The sequence below is a fragment of the Chiloscyllium punctatum genome, chromosome 27, assembly GCF_047496795.1.
Source record: "Chiloscyllium punctatum isolate Juve2018m chromosome 27, sChiPun1.3, whole genome shotgun sequence".
NCBI classification, from domain to species: Eukaryota; Metazoa; Chordata; class Chondrichthyes; order Orectolobiformes; family Hemiscylliidae; genus Chiloscyllium; species Chiloscyllium punctatum.
The window spans coordinates 15,458,395-15,476,644 of record NC_092765.1 but is presented as its reverse complement, the minus strand read 5'-3'; the positions used below and the strand labels follow the sequence as shown (position 1 = coordinate 15,476,644).

The following is an 18,250-nucleotide window of genomic DNA, read 5'->3' as shown; positions in this document are numbered from 1 at the left end:
AACTCTAAGCCCCCCTTTCTCTTAACTGTACCTGTCTCCAACTCTATAACAATATGCTGTTCCAATAAGACACTTATTAAAATTACATCAACTTAATTTCAAAACCACACCGCTGTTGTCTTTGGTGTCTGTCGTCTTTTGGCTGAAGATCTCCCTGGGTCATCTTATTTCTTTTACAGTATGTTTCATACCTTTTTTAGAGAGTGTTTCCTAATTTCTTGGATCTATCTCGATGGCAGTTGCTCTCTCTGAAATTTTCAAAATGTCTTCATTTTTATATCCTCCACATCGCATCATCTCATTGGTTCAAGGGTGGCAAAACAATAAATTCAAACTCAATTGGGTTTTAAGTATCTTGGGGCATAATTTAAATTGATCGGTTAAATTTGAATTCTTGTCAAAACATCAACCAAAACTCAGGTATCCATTTCACAGCCAAATGTTACATGCTTTCGAATTTCCAGTCCACTCTGGAACTGCCACCTAGACAGATGCTTGTAAGCTCTCCGTTCAGAACAGCATTTATTCTCTTTTGAAGGTACAGTACATGCCTTCAACTTCATAACACTATCGAAGGTTTACTGAAAGTCCACATTCTCCTCATCCACTATGTCTTGCTCCTACTCAAAAAAACTTTTATCAGGCTTGTCCTTTATGAAATTCATATTGATTGTAATGACTTTCTCTGCATCCAGGTCATTCATTAAAATTGCTTTTCTCCCAACTAGCACTTGATATATAAAAAATAATTTTAATCTTTTTGGGAATCATGAGAGAAAAAAAAGAAAAAAATGCTAATCCGAAAACTCTTAAATTGTTGTGTCATTTATTAGTTCTCTGAGCATTGATTACAGATCAATGATTCATAGAAAATCATGCATATTTACATGCACTGTAAATTTTATTTACTACAAGTCCACAATAATGCACAGGGTTATGAATATAATGAAAGTAGATGTACAAAGTCAATCATTGCCTCTTATGCTTTAAAATTTACCTGCAAAATTAGATATTCTTATTCCCACAGTAATTAATAACTTGTTGCCAATCACCTTATTGTAGCAATCAGGGCACTTATGTTAATGTGAATGCATACTCATTACTTTAAAAATTGGATTTACTCTATGTAATAATTAACCGCAATCAATTTTCTAATAGATTACGCTCTATAAAGGCTACGCTTTTAAAATTGAATTTTGTATTCATAATACTCCTGGACTGGCGTGTCTGAAAAGCCATTATTGAAGAAGTTTGTAACTAATTTAACAGCACAAGAAGTGATTTTAGATCAACCATCCAATGGGAGATTATCAGAGGTTAAAAACTTTACAAAGCTACTATTTTAGCAGAACTAAGAAATGTTTAAAACAAATGCAGAATTTTGCTATGTCTTAGAAGATCATGACTTTAATCTCTGCCTCCTTGAAGCATTTGGAAATGAAAGCTGGTTTATTTCAATTCTGCAGTAAAATCTGATATTGGAATGGCTAAATACAGTACACCAAGTTCATTGTAGTTGCCTGTGTACAAATGTACAACAGCATTGAAAAGAAAAAAAACGTATTTTTTTTATCAGGCTCTACAGGATCACTGAATGTTCCAATGTGATTACATCTAATGAGGTAAATATCTGTGTGTGTACATATATTAATATGACAGCTAACCACTTAACATGCCAAGAAACATTAAGGTTTTTCTGTACAAGTCCAAGTGCATTGTAACAATGTTAATAGTTCTAACTTACTGGTAAACCACATCTTAATGAATAAAAATTAAATTTTACAAGTATGGATTCTCATTCATTCACATTTTAATCATTATTGGAGGCTTTGAAAAATTAACAGATGTAAGTATCTTTTCAATTTTTAACATTTCTTTTTCTTTCTCTCAATCCAATTTGTCTTCCCCTTTGTGTACATGATTTCACATTGAATCAACTATCCAGATGTAAGCCTTCTTGTTTATACTGTGTGGCTCAGAATCTGATAGGTTAAGAAGACACACCTATTGCTTGCCTTGTTCACACACTTGCAGATCTGGAGAGGCAGTGGTGCTGTTTTTGCACATTATTAATTGCATGTCATAGTAAAGAGACCCAAAGAAACTCTGCGGCTACATATAAATGCAATAAAAGGTGAGGGCCATTGGTTCCCCTGTTGACTGCAAAATCCAGACCTTTGTGATCATTGTTTGTTCAAGCAGTGATTTAGTTTGGAATGTGCTGATTATGTTTGCAGTCCAGGGTGGGCATAATGAGGTTGCATTTTCAAATGGTGGTAGGAACCGGAAGGGTGCTGGCAGGATTTGAAAAAGATTTCCCAGCTTTGGATTCCATTCCCTCCAGAACATGTGACTTTCACTAAGAGGGTGTGAAGGGGGTATATTCTGGAATCCGTATTGCACATTGAACTCATCTGGAAAGTGTATGTAGAGAGGATGTGGGAGAATGTAGAACCCAAGGTTCTTTCTCAAAAATAAGACATTTCCTGTTTAAGACAGAGGTAAGGTGAGCTTTAATCTCACTCTTGCTCAAAAAACAGTGGAAGCAGAGTCTGAATATTTTAAAGGCAGAGGTAAATGGATTCTTGGTAAGCAAAGTACTGAAAGGTTACCGAGTAGGTGGGAATGTGGTTATAACCAGACCAGCCATGATCTTATTAAATGGCACAGCAGGCTTGAAGGGTCAAATGACATACTCCGATTCCTAACTCATATGTTGACATGTTCATTTAGCTGGCCCTGGGGGGCAGTTTCAAACATTCAGTTCGCAGGCTTGAGGAGCGTACTGTGTCTTTGACAGGTCAGGGGGCAGCTGTTGTGTTCACAGCCTTGAGTGCCTCTGGATACACCGGTCAATCCAGTTCAGTTCAGGAGCTTGGCTGCTTGAGTAAGTGGCACTACAGAGTTGCCATTGCTGGTGCTGATAGGCTTATATTTTTCAGTGATGAAAGGCTGGAGTCCTGAAAGGGGCATCAAACTGCTGGCATCACTTGGGCAGCAGAGATTTGCAAAGGGAGCCTGGCCGATCAGACAAGGGAGTGGAAGTAGGAAGAAGATACACTGACATTGGACTGAGTGGTGAGGAGGAGCTTCAGCAGGTGCCTCTTCCCAGAGGATGGAGGAGCACATAGAGGGCCAGTGGAAAGACCTGCAATGCAATGCCCTGGATGCACACCTCGTGAGTCCACCACTTTCAAATGACTAAGGGGAGGAGCAGTGGAATGTTGCACCATCCTGACATGAGGACTTGGTCACTGCTGCTTGAGCCCACAATAACCTCCAGTGATCTCTCAAGAGAGACTTTGGAAAACTTTGCTGTTACTGGTGAATACCTGTCAAAGCCAACCAGAGCCATGATTCCTGAAGAATATATCTAAAATGTCGACTTCTCCACCTCCTGATGCTGCCGGGCTTGCTGTGTTCCTCCAGCATCCTGCTTGTTGACTTTGGATTTCAGCATCTGTAGTTTTCTTGCCTCTAAACATGGCCTAATCTGTACTGTTCACTGTGACATGATGTCAACAAGTGGCAAACTCAGATTTCTATCGCCCTCCTTCATCTGTCTGCTCCTCATTGAAAATCAATCCTACGTGATGGAGGACTTCCAAAGATATCATTCTTAATCCCGATATGTATATCATCCAGAAACAATTTGTATGCTTACAAATCTGAATTGAACAAAGACACAGATAAAGGTCTGTTTGACTAGTGATTATTTGGTGTGATCTACACAAACAATTCTTCAGAAAACATCCAGGCTTTTTCCTGATTCTATTCATACTTTGAGACAGATTAGGTCATGTAGCTTTCTCAAAGTGCTCATTTACTGACCATATCATCAAAAACTGTTACTTATACCCCTTACTAAATGCATTGTACAACACCTGGAACAATTAATACTCAGCGAGTTGAAATCATTATCGCTTAAGTTTTGTTCTGTCATTTCAGGTCTGCAGAACGTTAACCTTTATTAACCTTTAATCCTGGTAATTTCACAGCTGAAAAGCTACTGAGTGGAATTTTCCCATTTTCAGTTCAAACGTATTGTCAAGTGAGATTCACAAGGTCCAGTCCATCATATCCCGGAGTGACTTTTCTCATACAACATTCCTCTCTTCACTTAATGAATTATTCAATCAGGTCCTTGGGCTTCTGCCTCAGGAGAATCACGTCGTCAGAGAGGCGAAAGCCCGGAACTTCAGGCTCATATTTGAAAGACACTGTTTCAGATGCAGAAGGCAGCAACCAACCCCTCACACTGAGACTCAATCATTACCATCAAGATCATAGCCCAGAGGAAAGCTCACTCTCTGGTTCACAGATATGGACTTGGAGGGACAGGATGGTGCAAAGGGGACAGTCACAGGAAACCACACCATCGCATCAAGCCAAATCGACTCTGTGTGCAGTAATGTAGGAAGGTCAATTATAACGAATGTCTGCTCTCTACAAGGATAAATCCTATCACCTTCTTTCTGCTATCTCACACTCGCAGGATCACCACCCTGTCTAGATCTGTCACTGCATATGCCTCTCACTGTTGTATTCATTATGTTGACTCAACCTTTCTCACCCACTTCACCCTCCTAAACCACTAACACTTCCTGCCCTCTGTGCTTCCCACTCATTGCAGACACCCCAATACCTCTCCTGCTCCTGCATCCCCACTGATTCCTCTTCCATCCACTTCCATCACACTCAATCCCTCCCTTTGTCTCATTCAGACTCATGCCTCCACAGTTCTCTGAGGAGCTGTACCTATAATTCCCAGACTGTTTACAGTTAACCTATTGGACTGACTATACCCTAATCTCCAGATAGCAAGGACACAGGCCTTCAGATTCCTATAGAACAACTGCCTGACTGACCACAGCCAGCCACCTGGGCTGGAATAGAATAAAATCATATGACGCAGGAGCAGATATAGGCCATTCAGCGCAGCCCACCGAATCTGCTCCACCATTCTATGAGATCTTGGCTGATCTGATAATCCTCAACATCACCTTCCTGCCTTTTCCCCATAGTCCCCATTTACTGAATAACAAAACCTGTCAATTTCATCCCTGAGTACACTTAATGAACCTACCTCAAAAGTTCTCTGTGGTAAGGAGTTCCAGATTCGCTACTGTCTGAGAGAAGAAATTCATCCTCATCTCTGTCTTTAATGGGCACTAGGTCTCTTAGATGGTGGTACCCCATCATTGGGATAAATGTACAGACATGGAATCAATAAACAGCAGCTGCCAGGTGCCTGCTCTGATTTACAAGATGGGAATTTGTGTCGTCTGGTTCCTTGGGAATAGAGAGGAGCATTGGAAGTGGTGTATACATCAGGTGGCTTAGGTTTAAATGAAGTGCAAATGCACAGCGTATGCCATCTGTAAGATGCACTGCATATATTTACCAAGGTTCTTTAGACAGCACCTTCCAAACCCATGACCACTTCCATCTAGAAGGAAAAGGGCTGCAGGTCCATGGGAGCACCATCCCCTGCAAGTTCCCCTCCAAGCCACTTACCAGCCTGATTTGAAAATACATCACCGTTCCTTCACTGTCGCTGGTCAAAATTCTGGAATTCCCTCCCTAATGGTATTATGGGAGTTTACCTACACCAAATGGATTGCAGTGATTCAGAAGGGCAGCTTACCACTACCTTCTCAAAGGGGGACTAGGGGCAATCAATCAATGCTGACCCAGCCAGCAATGCCCACACCCCATGAATTAATTTTGAAAAATCACTGTTCAATGGCGAGATTCTGAATGCACCATTTTAGGCTGGAGGACAAAACCACAACAAAGTTTCTCGATGTTGAGATGATATCCCACTTTTCTCATCATTGCCACACCACATCAAGGAGGGGAAAATTCCATCCATACTTTCTATTGATACTGACTGGTGATCAGGTAGAGTAAGTTCTATATGATCAATCTCCTATGATCTTCTATTTAGATGTACTGTGGGGTTAGAGGTGACTGGAGTTGGGTGATCAATGACAAGATGCTCAGAAAATGTGTGTCCAGTGCTGACCTGGTTAGTCTTCATTTTTGGCTTCTTGAACTTGCTTGGTCTTTGAAGTTCTTATGCGACTGAACTCCAGCGAAACAGCAGGAAAACGCTGCCTTAAATTCTTGGCGAAACTTTCCTAAAACGAGAAACAGTTCATCAGGCTAAGGTTTCTCTCAGAGTGTACTGTGGGGTTTGAACATTTTCACTTACCATTAACATCATTTGATCCTTCCTTTGTTTCATTTCTATTGGTAATGTTTGAAGGTGATGGATACTGCTACTAATGTAACTAAGCCTATTGGGGTTAAATGATTTTCACACTATGTCTTCTTCATCAGTAAATAAGATTCAGCAGCACAATTACAATGTTGTCCTCCAGATTTTTGAATTCCGAGAGAGCATTTTGTGGTGAGTAGCACTAGTACAAAATATTGGTGCTGATAATATCAAGGTGCATTGGTTGAAGTCTGCTCATTTTGCTTATGTATACTGCTTCTAAATTGGTTACAAAATCTAATGACAAGATTGATTCTAAATAAAATTGACTAAATTCTTGATAATTTGATCAACAGAAGAAAATACTTCAATGAAATTGTGTAGCATTATTTTTAAAAACGTTTTGCATTTATATATCATCCTTCACAACTCAGAACACCCCAAAACACTTCACAGTCAATAAGTACTTTTGGAGTATATTCGCTGTTAGAAAAGTGAAGAAATTTGTGCATAGCAAGCTCCCACAAATAGTAATGCAGCAGTAGCAAGAACCTGTAGTAACCTGTTTATTTAGTGATGCTAGTTCAGGGATAAATATTAGCAGGACTCCAGGGACAACTCCCTTCCTCTTCAAAACAGTGCACAAGATGTTTTACATTTCTTTGAAACAGTGAGGGGCACCTTGCTTTAACATCTCAGCCAACAAATGGCACTTTTTTTTCAAATTGTGCAGCACTCCCCGGGTTTCAGTCAACATTTTAGTGTTCACATCTCTGGACTGCACTTGAAACCACAAACTTCTTATTCATAGGTGCAAGAGCAACCAACTTAGCCACAGCTGACACCCTCTCACTGAAAAGCTGTGTCTTTTCAGCTAAAATGACACTGACACAAAATGAAAATTCTTGTTAGATTTGAGTGAGATTCCAGGGAAGAGTCTTATTGTAACCCTCAGCTATTTCTGTGTAATGTAGCTACGTTTGAATAAAATATTTAGAATTTAAAACTATTTGTTGTGAAAATAGGTGTTCTGTTGTTTCCCTGAGATAGCCCATTTCTCGTGTTGACTGTGTTCAAAACATCTCTTCCTGTACTCACTCACTTCACCTGACCACGAATGGTCGAAATCTGGATGCAGTCTTGTTTAAGCACCAAAGCTCAGAAACACAGTGATGTTTTCTGAATCTTTGTTATGAGCTTAGAAATATGTTGGAATTTTGTGTAGAAAGTTTCACTTTTAAACAGTACTCTTATTTAACTGTGCACAGAAATGGGCAACAATTGTAAAGCCTTATCTTGGGAAGTAATGCTATTTGCCAAATGTGCTATTTAGTGTTCCTGGGCGTTATTGAATGTTTTCCTTTATGCCACTGTAAAATAACATGAAACTGTGATCAGAGGTCCCACTAAGAGCTACATTCCCTCTTTCCAGCTCAGATACAATTCATATAATTGTTTCTGTTTTGGAAATCTGCTTTGGTAAGAACATATATTACTGACTCGGATGAGGAAGTTTGCAGATGACACAAAAATAAGTGGGAACTCAAGAGGTGAGGATGGCACAGAGTCTGCAAAAGGATATAGACAGGTTATGTGAATGGTCAAAAACATGGCAGATCAAATACAATATGGGGAAATGTGAGGTTATATACGATCACAGGAAGAACAGAGGAGCTGAGTATTATTTCAACGGAGGAAGGCTGCAGAAAGCTACAGTTCAGAGGGATTCGGGAGTCCTCAACCATGAATCACATAGTAATAGTGAAGGGAAGTGAATTATTGGCTTTTACTTCAAAGAGGTGGAGTATAGAAGTAGGGAGGTTTAGCTAAAGCTATCCAAGATACGTGTTAGATCACAGCTGGAATACTGTGAACAGTTTGATGCCTTTATCCAAGGAAAGATATACTAGCATTGGAGGCAGTCCAGAGAAGGTTCTTTAGGGATACCAGGAATGGAAGGTCTTATGAGGAGAGGTCGAGCAGGTTGGAATGTATTGCACTTATTGGAACTTAGAAGAATGAGTGGTAACATTATTGAAACATACAATAGAGGACTTCACAGGGTAGATGCATAAAGGTTGCTTCCCCTGTGAGAGTGTGTAGGACTAGAGGGAATAACCTCAGAGGCGAGGCTCCAAATTTGAGACCATGATGAGGGTGGGTTTCTTCTTTGAGACGGTAGCGAATCTGAGGAATTCTTTCCCACAGAGGGCTGTTGAGGCTGGGCCATTAAGTCTATTCAAGGCTGGGAGAGGTAGACTTTTCATCAGTAAGGGAATCGAGGATTATGGGGAAAGGGCAAGAAAGTAGAGTTGAGAAATATCAGATCAGTCATGGTCTCATTGAATGGTGGGTTTGATGGGCTGAATGGTCTATTTCTGCTCTTATGGCTTAAGGTCTTATGGTCTTATTAACATGATATAAGATGCCCTATCATTCAACAGGATCACGGCAGATCTTTGACATCAATCCAAGCTCTTCCTTCCTTTATCTTCACATCATTTAAATCCCTTAGTGTCCAAAAGGCTGTCAATCACAGTCTTGAATGCATTCAATGACTGAGCACCACATCCTTCTGGACTAGAGAATTTAAAAGGTTCACTACCATCTGACTGAATGAATTTCTCCACTCTCAGTGTAAAATGATTTATCCATTGCACTGAAGTTATGGTACCATTTCTAACCTCTTATTTTTGCTGCTGCTCTGTCTCACTTCCTAATATTTTCTCCAGGTCACATGGAAGCCATGACCAAGTTGGAAGGCGTATCTTAAAGTTGGAACCAACCCCTTTTGTGTTTCATGGTGGGCAGGGAACAAACCTTCCTTTGCTTAAATCTTCCCTGTGGCAGCATGGTGGAGGTTAGCAGCTCAGCATAGCCCAAGAACAAACTTGTGTTCCATTGCTGTGTGCTGACTTACTGGTTGGATCCCATCACTGTTGGGTACCCCCATTCGCTCTGGACACTGTAAATATTTTCCCATCCTTTAGAAACGTGATTACAAATGAAATCACCAACATAACTCCTTATAACTATCTTCCATACAATATTGTGAAAGATTATGGTGCCAATTTGCTCTCTTGTTGTTGACCCTGTTTCAACCAACTGTCTTAGCTGGATTGGTTAGTTCAGTTGGCTGTTTTGCAATGCAGAGTGGGTGCCAACAACGTGATTTCAATTCCTACATTGGCTGACACTAACATGAAGGACTCTCCTTCTCAACCTCTCCCCTCACCTGAGGTATGGTGGCCCTCAGGTTAAACACCTGACAGTCTTCTCTCTCTCTCTTTAATGGGACAGCAGAGGTCTGTTACGACAATAGCAACTTTACCTTGCTGAGTGAGGAAAACTGGTGGTAGTGAATTGACAAATAAGAAAAATTACCATTGTCAAAAATTAATATTGAAGGTATTCAGTTGAAATTGTCTGCTTTAGTCTTTCTTCTTTGTAAGATTGTAATCTCTTTGCTGGTATCAGTAACAAGAGCTATAGATAGATCATTGAAAATTAATATTACGTTCTTGGAACAAAAATGCTCTCCCTTGATCTCTTAAAAACACAGGCTATAAAAACTCACCACTTAAAAAGTTGTAGATGATTGGGTTGGCAGCACTGTTTGCATAAACAAGCCAGTGAGAGAAGGTGAACCAGGCGTAGATAGTATCCCTGTCATCAGAGTGTTCAAACATTCCAAAGACCCTGAAAAGCAAATGCATTTAAACACATTGATTTTTATATATTGGTTAACCACCCATTTGCTACTTTTTCCAATTTGATCCAATTCTCCAATTTTATGGTCTCTTCATTCCCAGCACTCCATGTGACCACTGGCCCTGTGGAGTTTGTGCTGATTTCGGAGCAGACTCTTCAATCATTGGAGGATCCAAAAAACTCACTTACAGCTTGGACATACATAGACCATAAGGAGTCTACCACAATGTTCCTCCTCCTGTGTGTGAGAGAACACAGGTGAATAACGCTTAACTCACCTCTTCAAGATATTGAGGATACTGATGGGGAGGTAGCACAATGCAAATACTAGCAGCACCACCATTAGCATGTGAGCGGTCTTTCTCCGTCCTCTCATCTGCCTTATCTCAGCAGCAAATGTCCTCTGTGATGGGCCGTCTTGTGAGTGAGTTGAACAAAGTGCTGAGCGGGGCTTCCACTTACACGCAAGTGGAACTGATGATGTTCCAGGGATCTGAGGAAACAATATAAGAAGACGTTCCTGAGCGTGATTGTTTTAAAAGATTACAAGTCGTAGCACTCAGCCACGTGCATCAAACGGGTACCAACTTGGATTGGATGCATTTCTGGAGATTTAATCACATGACCTTCCATAGCGTCATAGAGCTGAACATCACAGTCCCTTCGGTCCAACTCATCCATGCTGACCAGACAGCCTATTTAAATCTAGTCCCATTCGCCAGCATATGGCTCATATCCTTCTGAACACTTCCTATTCACATACCCATCCAGATGCCTTTAAATGTTGCAGTTGTACCAGCCTCCACCTCCTCTGACAGCTCATTCCATACACGTACCACCCTCTGCGTGAAACATTTCTCCTTACATCCCTTTAAAATCTTTCCCCTCTCACCCTAAACTTATGCTCTCTCGTTTTGGACTCCCCATCCTGGGGAAAAGACGTTGACCCTATCCAAGCCCCTCATGATTTTACAAACATCTATAAGGTCACCCCTAAGCCTTCAATGCTCCAGGAAAATAGGCCCAGTCTATTAGCGTCTTCCTATAGCTCAAACCCTCCAACCCTGGCAACATCCTTGTAAATCTTTTCGGAACTCTTTCAAGTTTCACAACATTCTTCTTCCCCTATTTCCAATCATTGTTTTACTCACTCATGGGATGAGGGCGTCGCTGGCCAGACCAGCATTTATTGCCCAGCCCTAATTACCCAGAGGTAGTTGAGAGTTAACCACATTGCTTGGGTGTGGAGTGTGTAGGCCAGACTGGGTAAGGATGGCAGTCTCCTTCCTTAAAGGGTGGGTTTTTCCAACAATCGACAATGGATTCATGGTCATCATTAGACCCTGATTTCCAGATTTTAAAAAAATTGAATTCATATTAGACCATAAGAACATAAATAGGATTGGAAGTAAGGCCATTTGGTAAAAACAATGACTGCAGATGCTGGAAACCAGATTCTGGATTAGTGGTGCTGGAAGAGCACAGCAGTTCTGGCAGCATCCAAGTAGCTTCGAAATCGACGTTTCGGGCAAAAGCCCTTCATCATTTAATGTTCTAGCCTCCACTGTGCTCCGTGGTAGTGAATTCCACAGGCCCACCACTCTCTGGCTGAAGAAATGTCTCCTCTAATTCTAAGGCTGTGCCCACGAGTCTTAATAACCCTGCCTGATGGAAACAAATATTACGCTATCTTCTGTAGTGGGATTCAAACCCGGGTGCCAAGAACATTGACTGGGTCACTGATTGAACAGTCTAGTGATAGTACCTCTAGGCCATTGCCTCTCCATAATAAGCAAAGACCACAATTAAAGAAAATAAATTTTGTGTTAAAATCCCTCTGACCTTCCTCCAAGGCTGCCCACAGGATGAAAGGATTAATCTTTCATTCTCGGAAAATCTTGGACAATCCCGGAATCCTAATGCCACATGGATCTCAATCCTGAACTTTGGCTGTGCTGAATTTTTGGGAATGTTGGCATCCTGAATGTTAGATAACGGTACGCTTGACAGGATTTATACAAATGATTTAGATGAGAATAAAAAAGGCACAGTTAGTAAGTTTGCAAATGACACCAAAATTGGTGGAACAGTGGACAGTAAAGAAGGTTATCTAAGATTATAAAGAGATCTTGATCAAAATTAATCAATGGGCTGAGGAGTGGCAGATGGAGTTTAATTTGAATAAATGAAAATAACAGTATTTTGGTAAAACCATCAAGGGCAGGACTTCTACAATTAAAAGTAGGGCCTTGCGAGTCCCGGGGTTTAGGTACAAAATTCTTTGAAGTTTGTATCACATATAACAGAGTGTTTATGAAGGAATTTAGCATGTTTGCCTTTGTTGCCCAGTCCTTAAAGTATGGAAGCTGGGACATTATGTTGATATTGTACAGGACCTTGGTGAGGCATCTTCCCAGTTCTAGTCGCCCTTTTATAGAGAAGATACTATTAAGCTGGAGAGGATTCAGAAGAGATTTATCAGGATGTTGTTGGGAATCGATGGTTTGAGTTATAAAGGAGAGGCTGGATAAGCTGGGACTTTTTTTCAATGGAGCATAGGAGGTTGAGGGATGACCTTATTGAGGTTTATAAAATGATGTACATGAATAAGAAATGTTTGCAGGGATATGGGCCAAGCACAGGTGGGACTAATTAAGTTTGGGATTATGGTTGGCAGGGACTGGTTGGACCGAAGGGTCTGTTTCCATGCTGTACAACTCTGACTACTGTGGTGTCCACAGGAACCAGAGAAATGCCAAAGCAGGCGGCACCACTCCACAGCAGCAATCGGCACTTTATGCAAGGGTAAGAGAAGAAAACGCAAATCAAAGTACAGCATCAGAGAGAAATGTGGATTTTTAAAAATGTGAGCTTTTGGGTAACAAACAGGAGTGACAAAGTCAATGATTTGATCAATTTTAATATGTTTTCTTTTGACAATTTTTATTAAAGTTGGATTCTCAAAAAGAATATATGCACGTAATAGTTTACATCATCACTGAACACAAGAATATTCCATGTAATCAGGCATTTAAATATCTCTTTTATAAAGGAGGAGAAAGTGAGGACTGCTGATGCTGGAGAATCAGAATAGAGAGCGTGGTGCTGGAAAAATACAGCAGGTCAGGCAACATTCGAGGAGCAGGAGAATCAATGTTTTGGACATAAGCCCTTAAATCAGGAATACATTTTATAAAGTCAACTATTGGATGGTGTTTGTAGGAAGACACTTCACTGCTTTTCCTCACATTAATAAGGAAAGTAGTCCATTTACAGACACTGGGGGAGTAGCTTTTACTTTTCATTCCCTAACACAACTCACTTATGTCTTTACTATCCATCTCCATGTAGCCTTTTTCCCATTAGGAAACAAATCATTTGCATTTTACTTGTTAATTCCAAATATGACTGGTAACTCTACTGGTATTGCTGAAAGTTACTCTGAATACTCAAATTCCAGTGCTCCCCTTCTCCCCCTTCTGTCCAAACTCTGATTCATCCAAGTGCTTTCTACTCATTTCCTAACCAGCATCAAGTCCTAATGACCCCCTTCTACAATTGGCACATATGCCCTCAGGTACCTCAGCCCTATCATCTCCAATTCCCTCTGTAAAGATTTTCTTGTCTTCACAAGTGGCGAGAGCCACAGGAATGGGAAGTTTGAGGGATTTTTAGGGCTGGAGGAAGTTGAGCAGAACTTGTGATTGTTGAGCCTGGAGGTGATGGACAAGGGTTGAGTTGAAGGTCAAGGTGGACAAGTTTATGATCAAGCTTTTAGACACTCTTTTTAATATCTCTTTCTATGGATAGCCACGCATTTTTATTGACAATACTGTTGTGAAATGCTTGGAAATGTTTTGCTGTTGGTAAAAAGCAACATATAAAATAAAGGTTGCTACTCTTACAAAAACCTTTGGTATGTTACTAACCTGATTTATTCACTTGAGTAAATAGCTGTTTTTAAAAAGGTTTTTGACATCAATGCATTTTATCAAATAAACATATCAGAATCAGTGATCAATACTTAACACCTTTTATACAAACATAGTTTTCTTATTCAGTATTTTTTATGAAATGTACATCATTGTACTTTTTCACAGTTTACACCAGTTTTCATTACTGTACAAAGGAAGTTATCTATTCTTTTATTTGTAGATATTAAGCTCTTGGCTTTCCAAAGGCTGCTTATGCACTTACCTGTTTACACCAAAGCTTTCTAAATATTTGAAAGTATGCCAGAAACATCAAAGACAGGGGAGCTACGTAGGTTACTACACAAAAGCAAACATGGTAAACCTTAGGGTAGACATCATCTGGAAAAGGGAAATAAAGATACAGGGTTTAGAGTTAGTTAGTATTGCCCATAAGGAACTCTTTATTTCCATCAGTTGTTGCTTCCTCTTTCAGTCTATAGAGGCTTCACATAAACCTAAACTTCTTAATGAATATTATCTTCACTACTCTTTTCAGCCTTGATGATGTCCTGACCTCTGAACCTACACTGCACTACACACCCTGACTTTTCATGAAAGATCTCAATAACGAAATTATTTTCCCTGTTCAGGTTAGGATCTGGAATCCTGCCCGACAGCTAAACGGAGCCAGGTTGAATTAAGGCTTTCAAGAGGTAATTGAATTACTATCTGATCACGAATACATATAGCAAGGAGCACGAAGTGAATGGCTCATCTGGAGAGCCAGCTGAATGATGGGCTGAATGGCCTCTTTCTGATAGCAGCAGACAAGCAATCAAGGACCTGCACTTGGTTTCCGACAGGACATTTTATCCAATGTGGCAATGTTTATTTTGTCTACTGAGAGATAAGAAACCAGGTGTGTCTAATGTGAGCTTGAAGAATCCAGCAGACATTTATTGCAACCACCTTTTCTGGATATGCATTTCATTTTCAGGTACATAGGTGTTTGGCTAACAGCAAGTTATTATGTTACATCAGAGTAGCCTGCTTCCAGTAGGGTATCATGCATCAAGTGATTTGAGATAAGATGGAGCCTGAGATGTTTGTATGAATCATAGAATCCCTACAGTGTGGAAGCAGGCCATTCAGCCCTTTGAATTCACACCTTTGAATGAACAGCATCCCAGGCAGGCCCATCCCCCCTACCTTATCCCTGTAGCCCTGTACCTCCCATGGCTAAGCCACCTAATCTGCACATCCCTGGACACTATGGGGCAATTTAGCATGGCCAATCCATCGATCCTGCACAGCTTTGGACCGTGGGAGGAAACCAGAGCAACCAGCAGAAGCCCACACAGACACAGGGAGAATGTGCAAACTCTACCCAGATACCAGAGACTGGAATCGAATCCAGCTCCTTGGTACCGTGAGGCAGCAGTACTAACCACTGAGCCACTGTGCCACCCCAAATTTTAGGGCTCATGTGATGTTGCTGTGCTGATATCATGAGTATTAATCTTAAAAGTATCCTGACATATAATGGCCCTTCTAAGCTGAATGAATGTGGCTATGGGAGCTGTTGGGAAGCCCTGGGTTCAACAATTGGCGTTTCTGGTAGCTTCTGCCACACATGGATCTCAAAGGGTCATGTAGCAGGAGAAAACAATTAGGGGAGCATTGCTGAGGTACTGACTGTGAGATAAAACACTGTATGGAATCGGTGTGGAATTATGATAAAGTACGATACTTCATTATAACACGTACCTTGAAGAGGGTATGATGAGTTGATTAATGATGATATATTCTGCTACCATTTCATTTATAAAATACTTGTCCTTCAACATATATTAGATTAAAACATTACAATGTTTGACAAGGCTGCTCTGTGACAGTACTTTCATAGCGGACTGACCTAAAGGCTAAGCCTGCTAAAGCATGCCTTAATACAATGCTAATCCTTTGAGGAATCAGTAATGCTGAATTCGGAACTTTATTCCCCTGAAGGAGTTCTCTATTGAGTTTTTTTTTTGTTTCATGCTCATAAAAGCACTAATTGATAATCACAATTGAAATGGTGGTTTGTGAGGAGAATGGAAAAAGTTACACTGATGCAGTATGAGGTACTCTTCTGACATTGAGATGAAGTTGTGCAGTTGGGGCAGAGTCCAGAGTTCAGGGACTTTCAATATTCAGGTGCTTCTGCCAATCCTGATCAGCAACTTTTGGACAGTGACACTGAGAAAGTGTTTCAATTCCCATCATTAACATTCTTTCACCTTATAGAGGTTTATAAAATCATTAGGACCATAGACAAGGTGAATAGTAAGAGTCTTTTCCCCAAGCTGAAAGTGAGGACCGCAGATGTTCAAGAGTCAAAGGCGAAAAGTGTGGTGCTGGAAAAGCACAGCAGGTCAGGCAGCATCCGAGGAGCAGGAGAGTCGATGTTTCGGGCATAAGCCCTTCATCAGGAACATTTGAAACGTCGACTCTCCTGCTCCTTGGATGCTGCCTGACCTGCTGTGCTTTTCCAGCACCACACTTTTTGACTTTTCCCTAAGATGGGGGGGAAGGGGGGTGGGGGTAGGGGAGGGGGGGGGAAGCGGTTCAAAACTAGGGGTGATATTTTTAAGGTGAGAGAAGAAAGATTTGAGAAGAACATGAGGGGCAACATTTTTACACAGAGAGTGGTTCATGTGTGGAATGAAATACCAGAAGATGTAATGGATGCAGATACAGTTACAATGTTTCAAAGACATTTGGATAAGTATGGAGGGATGTGGGCTAAACGCAGGTACGTGGGACTAGTTTGGTTTGGGAACATGGTTGGTATGGATGAGTTCAACCAAAGGGTCTGTTTAAGACCATAAGACCAGAAGAAATAGGAATTGAAGGCCATTCGGCTCATCGAGTCCACTCCGCCATTCAATCATGGCTGATGGGCATTTCAATGCCAGTTACCTGCACTCTCCTCGTCCCTTAATTCCTTGCGAGATTAAGAATTTATCAATCTCTGAAGACATTTAACGTCCCGGCCTCCACTGTGCTCTGTGGCAGTGGGTTCCACAGGCCCACCACTCCCTGGCTGAAGAAATGTCTCCTCATTTCTGTTCTAAATGGACCCCCTTTAATTCTAAGGCTGTGTCCACCAGTCCTAGTACCCCCACCTGACAGAAAGAATTTCCCAGCATCCACTCTTTCTAAGCCATGTTTCCATGCTGTATGACTCTATAATGATAATGAAATTAAGCTACTCATAGGAAAACACACATATATTAGTTTTCTTCTCAGCTTGCAAGATTCATAAACGTCTTTCCTGCATTTCTCCTTCAGTTGAAAAGTGAATTTTCAATGAAAATGGTTCATTTGGTACCATGTTTAATTATTTAACACACTTTGAAATAGTGCCAATCTCTCATTGTAGTCAATGTAAACTTGACTTACTACTCATTTAAAATATTTATGAATAAGAGGAATTATTTCTAACATTTATTCTCAGTATAAGTTTCTGAATGTATTGTACCATTTTACTTCCGTACTTAACCTCCGGCAATTGAGTGATTTATAACTGTTATAATGTACTATGTTTGAATTAGATGCTTCTTAGCTTTGTAAGACTCTATTTCAAATGCAAGTTTGATGATGCCTCAGTATCTGTGGTGAGATGGAGCAGCTCTCTGTATCTGCTGGGGCATTGTCACAGATGATGGTTATTTGAATACTCAGAGTGGACACCAATAGTTACAGAGATGCAGCAAATGCGCCAAATACCCTGCCCAGTGAAAAGCTGTATTTGGATGACTCGGGGGTATGGGTGGGGTGTGGGTATTGGGGGTGGGGGTGGGGGGTGTGGGGGAGGGGGGCGCGGTGGGGTGTGGGGGTGTTGGCGGAAGGGGCACACCCAAAGGCCATCATCAGACTGTTTGGGCCCAGCCTCAGCATGCCAAGTAGCCCCTCCTCGCTAGCCAAAAATACTGGGTCTAGCAGGCATGTGCCAGCCTGAACTCCTATTGTAGCTCAGAAATGCCCTTGACAGTGCCCAGAGCTGGGTTGTAATGGAACAGGGATGCTCCCAAGAAATGGTCATCCATACAAATGGGATTTTGGCATTTATTGCTAAAGGAATAGATTATAAAAGTAAGGGAGTGTTGCTGAAACCATACAAGGCAATAGTGAGACCACTCCTTGAGTATTGCATACAGTTTTGATCCCGTTACCTAAGGAGGGATGTAGCTGTACTGGAGGGGGTTCAGAGAACGTTCACTGGATTGATTCCGGAGGTGAGGGGTTTGTTTTATGAAGAAAGATTGAGCAGGTTAGACTTGTCTTTCTGGAGTTTATAAGAATAAGAGAATATCTAATTGAGGTATATAAATGCTACAGGGGTTAGACAAAGTAGACG

General features: G+C 41.0%; 1 protein-coding gene across 2 annotated transcripts in view; it reads right to left on the bottom strand.

The window, feature by feature from the left end:
• Positions 1-805: 805 nt before the first annotated feature.
• The window catches only part of LOC140453451 (orexin receptor type 2-like), a 33,130-nt gene continuing 15,685 nt past the window's right edge, over positions 806-18,250 (bottom strand). Inside the window, exons 5-9 of one of the 2 annotated variants that reach the window (XM_072548141.1) lie at positions 14,132-14,247; positions 10,213-10,427; positions 9,801-9,922; positions 6,029-6,143; positions 806-3,668 (exon numbers count right to left, since the gene is read on the bottom strand). In XM_072548141.1, the coding sequence (XP_072404242.1) occupies positions 6,040-6,143; positions 9,801-9,922; positions 10,213-10,427; positions 14,132-14,247 (557 nt within the window). In that variant the 3' untranslated portion in view covers positions 806-3,668; positions 6,029-6,039. Of the gene's footprint in view, positions 6,144-9,800; positions 9,923-10,212; positions 10,428-14,131; positions 14,248-18,250 lie in introns of both variants that reach the window. The other variant, XM_072548140.1, reaches the window with a different exon arrangement.